The sequence below is a fragment of the Lissotriton helveticus genome, chromosome 5_1 (genome assembly GCF_964261635.1).
Source record: "Lissotriton helveticus chromosome 5_1, aLisHel1.1, whole genome shotgun sequence".
NCBI classification, from domain to species: Eukaryota; Metazoa; Chordata; class Amphibia; order Caudata; family Salamandridae; genus Lissotriton; species Lissotriton helveticus.
The window spans coordinates 206818023-206831292 of NC_136065.1; the positions used below are offsets into that span (position 1 = coordinate 206818023).

The following is a 13270-nucleotide window of genomic DNA, read 5'->3' on the forward strand; positions in this document are numbered from 1 at the left end:
TGTAAAAAAACGCTTTTTATATGTCACTTACAACGAAATTTGGATAATCTCTCAACAGGAAGCTGCAGATAAACTTTGTGAAACAGATAGGATTTATTCACTGGACAACATTGTATCTTCTGCTATAGATATATTAGAGCAAGATCTGTCCATCCTAAAACATGGGCAATTACACTTACGTTCTATTATGTCGTTAAGCTGGTTGCTACAATCTTCGCATTCTGATTATATGACTTGGTGATATATCAACAGTAAGACTCTGTTCTCTGAATATAATTTGACTGACAAACAGACAACAATGGCACAGAGAGATGCAAAACATACAATGCTGGACCTTGAAAAATGTAACCAATTACCTTTCACCGTGGCAGAGTCACCGTCCACTAAATGGTTAATTCATAGTCACATAACATTACCAGTAACGACTTTCCAGTTTCAATATTGCCTAGAACACCACAAGGTAGGCAGGTATGAAGCAATGGGTAGAGAATTCATACATGAATCTTGGGAATTACTGTATAGAATTAGATGCAGGAATGTGGACACTGAAGTGTTTCTCAGCAGTACAGACTGCGAGAATTCATTGAGTAGAGCTCTCATTTGCCAAGATATTACGCTTCACGGGGCCTGTAATGGTTCAGTTGCAAACTTGTCCTATCATTTGAAAGGGTCACCAGCTGCCGTGATTAACCCAGTGTTCAGGCTGTTCTCGAACAGGAGTTACTTGATGCTGACTGATCAAGGTTGTTGCAGGATGCTTCCAGGCATCGCATATCTTGTCACTGTAAGTTCCAGGGTTACTTGTATGCAAGTATTGTTTCCATCGACCCACACAGTCAGGAGGTTCCGTTATAGCCTTCGTTGACTGTTTACTTTATACGGTTTGATAGTCTGAGGCAAATGAAAGCCATGCTTTTGCAGAAAGATGTGTCCTTAACCTAAGCCAGAGAGACTTTTGATCTCCAGGTTGCAAGGTACTCAGCTGAGATACAGGCAATTGTACGAACTAACTGCCTTTCCATTTCGGAGAAATGGTACAGCATATCTTCAACATCTCTGACACAAAGGGTATAGTACACCTATTTAAGACCATAGGTTCTGGACTGTTAAGCACCTTTCAAACAGTCTTTGGAGAGATTCCAGCTTTTATACACTTCATATTTGGAAGCATTATTGGAGGGCTCCCGCTAATCCTACTACTGGAAGTGGAAATCCTGATTTTATTTTTTCTACACCAAATGGACATCACAGTCACCAGGGAAATAGAAAAATGCTCGATGAGCGCCATTACCATGATCGCATGGTACTCCGTCTGGGAATACCTTGCCTTTGGGATTTAAATGAGTCTTGGTTCCTATCGTTCCGACCAGTCTGGATTGACTGTGTTTTGCCTGTTCTCCGCTTCTTGTTCTGTGGACAAGAACTTGTGTTGTACCTCTGTCCATCGGTTGCGCCACTGGGCATGGATGTATTACTGGACCCGATAAAGGTCCATGTACTGCAGTGTCCCCAGCGTATTCCCTTGTTGATGTCAGCATTCTTAGAGCCACCACGGGATGCTTCAGCTCCTGTTGGATCGGATACGGGCTCCTCTATAGGCACGCAGGCTCTGGATATTTCAAAGGCTTCCTCAGCATCGGCTGTGCGAACTGAAGAATATCATCTTTGCTCGACTGATCTGATCTGTGAGGTATTACAGGGACCGTCGGCTGTGATGGCAAGCAACAGTGATGTTGCATCTCCCACACATGACATATAAACATTTGGCTCTCCGTGCACTGGGAAGAATTCACCCTTTTTCCAAAACAACCAAAATTGGAATAAAAAAAAATGTGTCTACTACTTTTCTCTTGCTGAGCACCATGGCTTTCAGACACTATCAGTTGCTCGAACCATATATATATATATAACATATTTTAATAGACCTATAGAGCTTTTAACATATATAAAGGAAATTTTTCTTTTTGCATTTTTATGGACGTTTTAGAAAATATTTTAAAATGTTTTTTTGCTTACATTAAAAGGACATTTCCTTTTTTAGTATGTTGTCCGGTCGGACGAGGAATGATTCGTAAATGTACCCTAATATAGGCTTAGTTGATCACCCAACCTTTTGCCTATATTTCTCCTGCCATTACACTACATAACGGTTTTTGGTATTGACCTTTCACCTAGTTAAGGTGCTGCATAAATGTCGTGTGGTTTTCTCCGAAAACTAGCCTAATTTATTATGCATGAGGATTCTCGATATCGCAGCAGGATTACCATCTTCTGCTTAATAACCATGTGTAAGGGTCATCACTTTCGTCATCCTCGACCGACATGACACAGCAAGGTAGAACCCCTGAGGGTACCTTTTTGAGTATATAAACACCATATCTTTGCTGAGGCAAGCAGAGGAGAAAGACTTACATGCACGCAGACACTCCAGCTCACAATGGTCTGACATACCTCGTGGGATGTCCATCTCGAGACCAAGATGGGGTCCAACAGTCTCTCACTTCAGGTAACAGGATTGGCTTCATCCTAGGGGGATTCTTGGCTCTACACCTACATACATGCTAAGTACACTTAGGTGAATCTAGTTAGGGTTGCATCGTAGGAGAACGCATTATTATTGTCAAGTCTTTATACCTGCCTGTATTCATTGTTTTGGCACTATGGTAGGAATCTACCATCTGTTTACTCTATTGGTGCTTGTAATCATTTATATCTGTTTCTGTCTTATGGTTGTTTCAGCACACCTATTTTACACTAGAATGACACTGGTTCAATAAATGCTTATTGAAAAACATCCCCACCGTTTATACTGTGTATCTCTCTATGAGAAAAAGTGAACATGAGTGACTGAGCGAAAAGTACTGTACTGTTTTCACGATCTCTGATGGGACGGGGTTGTCATGTTCAATAGTTGCCAAGAACTATTCTCTCCTTGGTAAGAGGAGTTTACAGTGGCACTGTGAGCTAGCTGGTATAACAGGCTAACATACCCGGTGGGGGTGTCAATCCCACAGTGTATGTTGTCTAAAAGCGCAGATCCTAAATAGATTTATAGGAGCTACCCAACAATATACTAAGCCAGCCTCCTTCAGTCAGTCTCACCGAAATCCAGGAAAGCAGCAGAAACATCTATCATAGCCTGAATATCCTGTAACCACCATTTGGGAGGATAAGCCCAAAACTGCATTGTGTCCAGAACAGCTCACATCAAAGGGAGCGTTTGAGAAGGGATCAGGTGTGACTTCAGCACATTGAACCAGGGAGTGCAGGAAGTCTGCTGTAGTCTGGAGGTGGGATACAATTGCCTGGGACGAACCCGCCTTCAACAGCCAGTCATTGCGATAGGGGAAGACTGGCACCCATGACCTACTTCTGGTGAGGACACCCTCTCTATGACTTCCTAGGCCAGAGATCTGCCACTTCCAGTAAAAGTAAGGAGATATGGTCCTCCGTCAGCCTGTCGCAAGTAGGTGGAATGGATAGAGGAGAAGTCATGAAAGGGAGGGAGCAGCCCCTTCGGACAATCTGGAGAACCTAGTGGTCAGATGTTATCAACCTCCAGTGGTGCAGGGGATAGTGTATCTTGCCTTCTATTGGGTGCCGATGATGGTCACAGTAATACTAAAGAGGTGTGGAGGCTGCAGCAGCCGGAGGGTGGTAGACTGGCCCGACCTCTGGCAACCTGACCCATTTGGGTCTGAGGGTACTGTGTCCTCAGTCATGCAGGAGCTGGGAAGCTTGCGGGCGGCTGGGCGGGTAGGGTCCAGGAAGCCTGATGATGAAGCATGCCACATTTCGATGTGGGTGAAGGCCTTGCAGTTCCCAGAGATAATACTGCACATGGAAAAGTAACACAACTATAAGCAGCCAGATCTTTTTGATGTGTGATTGGTAATTTTGGGAGGAAGAAGGTCCAGGTAAATGAGCCCTAACCCGCCTATTGTGTAAAAGGTTAGAAATGGCACTCCATAAGACAAGGGCACGGGGGCATGCTAAAGTAAATATAAGGCATTGACAATCATGTAGTCCTTAAAGTAAAAACATGCTTGCTGTAAGATCTGTAAGAGCTGTCTCAAGCAGGCAGAAGCAGCAATGCTGCCACTGTGTTTCTATTCTAGTCATCAAAAATGTGCAGACAAAATGAAACTTATGCTTGGGCATGCGGAGGAGGAGAAAACACGCACTACCTGTGACTCATTTAGTCATCATTGCTAGGACGTTCTGCAGTTCCCTAAACATGGGAATAGAGGAACTGGACGTAGGAAAACAGGGATCTCTACAATGTCAAAAAGATGCCCACAAGTACGGACGGCACAACCTCTTCCTTATGGTGCAAAACTAATTCAGCACATACCTTTTCTCCTTTCTGGCCATCTCGGCCTCCTGAACCCGTTTCACCAGCACGACCCTGTAGGGAGAGAGAAGTGCCAGAAACATTTAATGACACGGGTCATGAGCACATTGATTGAAAAGTGAAACGCTAAATTTTAGAGTGGTCCAGTTCCCACCCCATGCAATTCTTTTCCCCGGCTTCTCAGCCCTCAGTTAATATACAAATGCCATGGCTAGTTTAAAATACCATCACAGCTGAAAAAGATAGGAAAGCTTGCCACTGACGATGTGTAAGATCCCATGTACCCAGCATACTCAAACTGTGAACCCAGGTGGAAATTACTGCTCATGCAACAGGACTCATTTGCTGGCTCAATGGGTTTTAGAGATATACTAGACTGCTATGGAAAACAATTGAGTTGGTTTCAGTTGGATCTGACAATTGGTCAGTTTCTGATCTTTAATGGTTTCAGATGACAGGCTTATTTAACTAGTGGAATTCCCTTTATTTATCTGCATATCATACTCTAATGGCTAAGACACCCATATAAGAAATCCTTTTTAGTTGTTCAGCCTAGATTTCTATAAGGGGATATCTCCGACCAAAGAAATCTGCTGGGCCAAAGAAAGGAGGAACAAGAGAATCTCAAAAATAGGGGCGGAAAGGGGATCCACAGCCTTTGCTGTGCACCATGCCACAAATTTGTACCAATTGCAGGCGTATACCGTTTTAGTGAAGATACGCCTGGCTGCCAAGATAACGTTACAGACTTCGGGAGGAAGGTCAAAAGACATCATTTACCACTGCTCAATCTCCACGCAAGGAGGTGGAGGCTGGACAGGGTCGGGTGGAAGGCAAGTCCCCTGCTGCTGCGACGAAGATCCTCGCGAAGAGATAGTCTGATCGGAGGATCGATGGCCATATGTAATAGCTCGGGATACCAGACTCTTCATGCCCAATCCGGAGCCACAAGAATTACTTGGGCCCGGCCGTGCTTGATCTTCTTCAGCACTATGGGTAGAAGTGGTATAGGCGGAAAGACCACAACTCCACTCGCGACGAAAAGCATCGTCTAGCGAGTGCCGCCTTGGAAAATTCCAAAGCGTGGAACTGCTGACATTGGGCGTTCTCTTCTGTGGCGAATAGATCTAACCAAGGCTCTCCCCACTGCTGAAAAATACCTTGCACCACCTCAGAGTGAAGATGCCATTCGTGATCCATCATGCACCTGCTGCTGAGTTTGTTCACTCTGGAATTCAGAGAACCTGCCAGGTGTTGAACCACCAGGGATATGCCCTGATGTTCCAGCCATGTCCAAATATGGACAGCCAATTGAAATAGGGTCCACGACCCCACCCGCCCTGCTTGTTGCAGTACCACATGGTGGCGGTGTTGTTTGTGAACACCTGCACTACTCTTCCCTGGACAGAGGGAAGGAATGCCTTTAGTACAAGACGAATCGCCGAAGCTCCAGAAGGTTGATGTGGAGCCCCACCCCAGAAGTGATGTAGCCACGAAAGGGGCGAAAAGCAGACTGCGTAAGGCGTGGTGAAGAGGCCCAAGGACCTGGTCATAGCTCGAGAGTCCTTAAAGCGCTCCAGCGTGTTGTCTGCCTTGTTACCGAAAAGGCAACGGCCATCACAGGGCATGTCCATAAGTGTGGATGGGACATCCCCGGAAAACCCAGTCGAACGCAACCAGGCATAGTGCCGAAGGGCTACTGACGAGGCAATCGTTCTGCCCTGTGTGTCGGCGGTATCCAGCCCACAACGGATAGTAAACTTTGCTGCATCTCTCCTCTCGGCAACAGCACGGGATAGCACGGCCTGGGCCTCCTCCGGGCCCTGAGGCAGCACTTGCGCCACTGTATCCCACACAGAGTGGAAACAACGGCCCAACAGACATGCAGTGCTTACCAATCGCAGTTCCAAGCTGGAGGAAGAAAACATCTTCTTCCCAAGTTGGTCCAGCTTCTTGGATTCCCTATCAGGTAGAGCTGTATGGAAGGCACCCTTGGACATTGAGGCTTGGACCTCCAAGCTCTCAGGGGTAGGGTGTTGGGAGAGGAAAGTGGAGTTGCCCGGGCCGGGCGGTGGCGTCGGGTAACCATCCTATCCACAGGTGCCCCTGTGTTGGGCCTGGACCAGGTGCCCAAAAGGATGTCTGTAAGGGCTTCATTAAATGGCAACAGGGGCTCCCAAGAGCTCGCTGCCTGCTGCAGCACCTCTGTCAGAAGGCTAGTCCTGACTGCCACTGTGGGAAGCTCGAGGTGGAAAGCCTCGGCCACCGTAAGCAACGCCACTGCGTATGACACCCCTTCCTCCGTAGCCACGGTAGGAGGAGATAACATGACTAGGTCTTGGGAGGTATCCAGACCACTGGCATCCCCCAGTTCCTCTCTCCAGTCCGGCTCATAATCGAGCATGGCAGTTAACAGGTCCTCAGACCCCTCCCAGTCCTCCTCACCCTCCCCTGGCTGCCAAACTGGCTGAAAATGGCCAGGGTGGGAAGCAGACCCAAATGTACCCATTGGTGTCAGATCCGGTCTGGCCCCGTATCCACATCGGGGTGGGAGCAGAGGTCGACGGCGGCTGGAGGTCCATTCGCCACCGGTTGCGGACGTGGTGCCGGTGGAATCGGTGCCATTGGAGATGTCACGAGGTCGACCGGCGCCGATCCGGATCCAGGACTGGATCACAGGGGGTCCTGCAGAGCAGAGGCCTGAGCTGACTGAGGCCTACGGCCCCCAGCCGAACCCAGGTGCCCGAAGGTGCACCGGCAGAGTCGGGCTGCCCAAAGATGGCATGCATCGCTTCGTAAAATTGACAAAGCTGGGCTGGGGTCGCTCCCAGTCAGGGAGGGAATGCCGGCGCGGACCCTGAAGGTGCAGGCCGAGCTGCTGGAGTGGCACCATCCGCACCCTTCGTCGTGTCGGCTGATGGACGAGAGGAAGTCGAAGAGCGACGATGCTTCTTCAACTTCTTTTTGTGCTTCGACTTACCTGACCCCGAGTGCGAAGACTTCGACGAGGAATGATGATGGCTCTGCGTTCGTCCCGTGGCCTCCCATGCAACCAGGACCTCGAACGACATAGAGCCGACTGCTGGGCCTTGAGGAGATTTCGAGACCGCTCCCACAAAGACTTTGGGCCATGGTCCAGCAGTCAGAGGACGACTTGGGGTTGTGGTTGCGCTCCAGGCAGTAGAGGCACATGCAGTGCAGATCCGTTACCGACTTCAGTCGGTTACAGGAACCACAGGCCTTGAAGCCGAACATCTCTAGTGCACCAGGAGTCAATGTAAGACTCGAAAACAAGATGACAAAAAGTCGCAAAAAGTCAGTCAAAAAATGACTGGGGGTACCTCTCTCTGCATACCTGCGCTTGCTGGCACGGAAAACGAAAGAAATTACATCAGCGTGCAAGGGTGGCATCTAGGTAACTTTTGCGTCGTCATCCCGGTGACCACACCGCCGACGACGGACATGGAGTCAACCGACGCCACCTACCAACGTGCAGGAGTACTGCTGACGAAAAACTTCCCAGATCCTGTCTGACGCCTGGGGGATATTCTAAGCTAAGGAATCTATAACTAACTGTTTCTTTCAGATATATTGCTAGCAACTTTAGATGATTTGTGTGAAGCTGCATTTGCTGTCGACTATATATGCCCTGAATTGTGTGAGTTTGGAGATGAGCTCCGCAACAAGTGAGCGATGCGTCTGCTGTCAGCACTGTCTGTGGAATCGGGTTGATGAAGGGCTGCCCTTTGGAAAGGTTTTGTGGATTCCACCACTGCAGAGAGCGATGAGTGCAGCCGTCCACCAACACTAGATCTGATAACTGACCCTGAGTCTGATTCCACTGACGTGCTAAGCATTGCCAAAGGGGACGCTTTTGAAGACTAGCATAGGGAACTATTAAGCTGCAAGACACCATCATTCCCAGTAACTGCATGAATAGCTGAGCTGGCAATGAGTGGTGAGGCTGGAACTGGGAAATTAGAGCATGAATGGTTGCAGATTCTGTCCGGATTGGGACAGGCTAGAGCTTTGGTGTATCCAGAGTGGCTCCTAAGTTAGTTTGTGTGTTGGAGGGTTGGAGATGGGACTTGGACAGATTCACTGTGAATCCGAGATCATGGAGCAGCTGTACTGTTTTGTAAGTGTGTTGTAGACACTTTGCTTGTGAACTGGCTTTTATGAGCCAGTCATCTAAGTATGGGAAGATGTGAATGTGTTGTTTTTGTAGATGAGCTGTGACTACTGCCAGGCATTTGGTGAATACTCTGGGAGCAGTGGTGACTCCAAATGGAAGCTCTTTGAACAGGTAATGTTGTCCCGCTACCACAAACCTGAGGTATTTGCAATGAGTGGGATGTATTGGAATCTGGAAGTAGGCGTCCTTTAGTCTAAAGTAGATAGAAAGTTGACTTGCTGTAGGAGTGGGAGCACTTGTTGGAGTGTTACCATGTGAAAATGGTCTGATTGGATGTACACGTGTAGTTCTCTGAGATCTAGCATAGGCCTGAGAGAGCCTTCCTTTTTGGGTATCAGAAAGTATAGGGAGTATATGCGGGCCCACAGGCTGGCTCTATAGCTCCATTTTCCAATACGGAGAGAACTTCTTGGTTGAGAAGGTTCAGATGCTCTTGTGACATATTGTGTGATCTTGGAGGAATGTTTGGGGGAGTGTCGGTAAGTTCCAGGTAATAACCAAATTGGATAACTTGTAGAACCCATCTGTCTGAGGTTAATGTATTCCAGACAGGTAGAAATTGGGAGAGACGTCCCCCGACGTGAGTGGAATGATCGGGGGTAGAAGAAGGAAGTCACTGTTTGTTGTTTGCAGGGGAAGTACATGTAGAGTTGCCTCTACCTCTTCCCTTGCTGTTATTACCTCTAAAGTAACCTCTTGGAAAAGGCGACCGATTATTATCTTTGTAAGAGGAGGAGGAATTTTCTGATGATGTGTTTTTTTGCCCCCTCTCCGTAAAAGGAGCGGCGAAAGGAGCCCAGATTGGAAGGGAGCTATAAAGCCCCCATGGATTTTGCAACCTCTGTATTCTTCTTCATCTTCTCTAAATAAGTATCTACTGTGGGGCCGAAGAGGTGCTCCTTATCGAAGGGCTTATTTAAAATAGAGGCTTGGACCTCAGGTTTAAATCCAGAAATTCTGAGCCAAGCGTGTCTCTGTAACAGAAGAACAATTGTTACTTACCTGTAAACAGGTGGTTCTCCAGTATTGGTGTCTTTCATAGATTCACATGCTTGAATATTCCCTGTCGTCGAAGTGGGAGTCCCACGGTAAATAAAATAGCAATAATGCTAAATATATGTATATATATGAAAACATAGTACATAATAAAAGAAGAGGAAATACAACTGAAAACCTCCAAAATGATTCCTACATAGGAATGCATGGAAAGAGAAAAACTACTTGTAACACATTAGTATCATTATGTTAGTCCAATTTGCAGCCAATCAGGCGCCAGCACCCTCTAGAACCTTCTCCTCAGAAGCTCAAGTCCTCAGATTTTCGTAGCACCAAAGTGACCAAGAGTGCATGAGGAGAAGAGAGCCTCTGAGGGGAGGAGGGTGGGTCGCATGTGAATCTATGAAAGACACCAATACTGGAGAACCACCTGTTTACAGGTAAGTAACAATTGTTCTTCTCCAGTATTAGGGGTGTCTTTCATAGATTCACAGGCTTGAATAGAATAGAAAGCAGTAACCTCCGAGAGCTGAGATTGCTAGGCACATATGGAAAACCAAGACAGTAATAATAATACAGTCATGTAAAACATCATTAGCAATCATAGCAAAAACAGCAAGGAGGGGGGAACAGAGGCTCACCTTATTGGAAAAGATGACAAAGCACTGTCTGTCCCACTGCGGTATCCGCTTCATTGATGGCATCCAAACAGTAATGCTTGGTGAAGGTGTGCCTGCTGGACCATGTCGCTGCACGGCAAATCTGATGAAGAGGCACACCAGCAAACAAGGCGGTGGATGAAGACATCGCCCTCGTAGAATGAGCGCTCACTGAAGACTGCAATGGTTTGCCAGCTTGTAGATGGCAGAAGGTAATGGCTGAAGAAAGCCAACGGGCAATTGTTGGTTTGGAAACTGGATGCCCTTTACGCAGACGTCTGTAAGCAATGAACAGTTGATCGGACTTGCGGAAAGAGGCAGTTCTGGCAATGTAGAATTTAAGGCGTCGTTTGATGTCCAAAGAATGCAAACGCTGCTCCGCCGGAGAGCTTGGGTCCGGAAAGAAAGTTCGTAGGAACACAGGCTCATTCAGATGAAAATCCGTAGGCACTTTAGGTAGGAACGAGGGGTTGGTGCGAAGCGCCACTCCGTTAGGTTTGAACTGTAGATAAGGCGGCTTGACAGTAAAATCGTGAAGGTCGCTCACGCGACGAGATGAAGTCAAAGCCAAAAGCAGCGCAACTTTCCAGGTGAGGAATTTGATATCCGCCTTATGGATAGGCTCAAATGGTGACTTCATAAGTTGAGATAGGACAATATTGAGGTGCCAAGGTGGAGGAGGGCGCCGAACAGGTGGGAACTTGCGGAAGAGCCCTTTGAAGAATTGACGTATGAATCTGGATGAACAGAGGGAAGAAGAGCCATTGTGTCGAAAACGAGAGATTGCAGCTAGGAAATCTCTCAGGGTAGCATGAGAAAGTCCTGACTGAGCGAGGCTTAAGAAGAATGGAAGAAGCTGCTCCGGAGTGGAATGGATGGGATGGACATTCGCTGCCACGCACCAATGACAGAATCTCTTCCACTTGAGTTTGTAAGTTTTGATGGTAGAGGGAGCCCTAGCCTGAGCAAGGATGTCTCTGCATTCCTGAGATATGTTCAAGTCTGCGAATTCAAGGTGCTCAGGTTCCATGCCGACAATTGTAGCGTGGAGGGGTCCGGATGGCACACTTGGCCCCTGTCGATCGTTAGGAGGTCTGGACGGGGTCGCAGAGGTATGGACTCGCACTGGGACAGCAGAAGCAGTTCCGAAAACCATGCCTGTCTGGGCCAACGAGGTGCGATCAATATGATGTGGCAAGGCTGTCTCCGCTTCTTCCACAGCACCCGCGGTACTAGCGGAATCAGCGGAAAAGCGTAAGCGAATAGATCGCACCAATCGATAAAAAGGGCATTCCCACACAATCCGGGGTGGGGATGCCAACTTGCGTAAGATGGGCATTTTCGATTCTCTGGTGTTGCAAAGAGGTCTAGAGCTGGGCGACCCCATCAGTGGAACACAAAGTCTAGAGTCGGCTGGTGCAGTTCCCATTCGTGTGTTGAGGAAGTGGACCTGCTCAGAGAGTCCGCCAGGATGTTGGACACGCCCGGCAGATGGACAGCTGTCAAGGTGATCTGATGACGGAGAGCCCAATCCCAGATCGACTGAGCCAAGCGAGACAGATGTGGAGACTTGGTTCCTCCCTGTTTGTTCACGTAGTGCATGCTGGTGGTTTTGTCCGTTTGGATAAGCACTGACTCCTCGTGAACTACAGGTAGGAATGACTTGAGCGCTAGGAAGATCGCCATCAACTCTAGCCTGTTGATATGCCACATGCGTTGGGGCGGAGTCCACTTGCCTTTGATGGATAGGCCTTGGAGATGAGCGCCCCACCCCTCCAGAGAGGCGTCCGTCGTGAGCGTGAGATCTGGTGCGCGAACGAGGAACGACGTTCCCGTCTCCAAATTGGTTGGCTGCGCCCACCAAAGCAAGCTTTTTCTCATGCGGGCCGTGACAGAAAGTAGGTCGTTGAAAGACCCGGAGACCTGACGCCACTGTAAGTCCAGTTCCTCCTGGATGGGATGGGTGCGCAATCTACAATTTGGGATCAGTGCGATACAAGATGATGCCATCCCCAAAAATGACTTTAACGTCCGAACCGAAACGGACTTTTTTTTGCGATTGAGGGAGACCAGACGAAGGATCTTCTGTCGCCGCTCGTGCGAGACGAACACCTTTGAAAGTTTCGTGTCTAGGATCGCTCCCAATAAGTTTCTTGTTTGCAGAGGCGCAAACTGTGACTTTTCAACGTTGATGGTCAACCCCACGGATTGAAACACCTGCTGGCAAAGACGAGTTTCCTGACATAGATGATGGTGGGATTGGGACTTGAGGCAGCAATCGTCCAAATATGGAAAGATTTGAACGCCTTGGAGACGCAGGTGAGCCACTACAGGGGCCAGTACTTTCGTGAACACACGAGGAGCTGATCGCAGCCCGAAGGACAGGACCTTGAACTGATAGTGCATTTGTCCCACTTTGAAGCGCAGGTACTGGCGATGTTGTTGGATAATTGGGACATGAAAGTACGCGTCTTGAAGGTCTATGGTGGTCATGAAATCCTCGCTGGATAGAAGACGCAGGATTTCCAGTAATGTCAGCATGCAGAAAGATTGGCACTTTAGGAACTGGTTGAGAGCCCTCAAATCCAGAATGGGGCGCCAATCTCCGGTCTTCTTGAGTATGAGGAAGAATCGAGAGTAAATCCCTTCTCCCCTCTGATGTTTCGGGACCACTTTGACTGCACCCTTTAAAACAAGAAGACGGACTTGATGGTAAAGCTCCTCGAGGTGTGGAGGAGGAGGGCCAAAAGGTGGAGTACGAGGAGGAGAAAACCCAGCGGTCCGAGGTGATGGAGGACCACTGAGAATAAAACAGAGAGATTCGACCTCCAACACTTTGGGGATGACGAAAGTCATTGGCGCTTAGGAGTGGAGCCGCGATAGGAGGACTTTCCCCTATAGGGTCTGGAGGGCTGCTGACAAGTCTGCTGAGTGCATGTGTAACGCTGGTTGCCCTGATTGTAGGAGCGATATTGTTGCCCTCCTCGAAAATTGGAAGAAGTGCCGCGTCCGTGCGCACCTCGAAAGGACTGCTTCCGGAATTGCAACGAGCCCAAGGACTTTGCC

The 13270-nt window shown here is 48.2% G+C and overlaps 1 protein-coding gene across 1 annotated transcript in view; it reads right to left on the minus strand.

Annotated features, from left to right (window-relative positions):
* LOC144752426 (uncharacterized) overlaps window positions 1-13270 on the minus strand; it is a 1170660-nt gene that overhangs the window by 207459 nt on the left and 949931 nt on the right. Inside the window, exon 52 of the mRNA XM_078640356.1 lies at window positions 4355-4408. Within this exon, the coding sequence (XP_078496482.1) occupies window positions 4355-4408 (54 nt within the window). The remainder of the gene's footprint in view (window positions 1-4354; window positions 4409-13270) is intronic.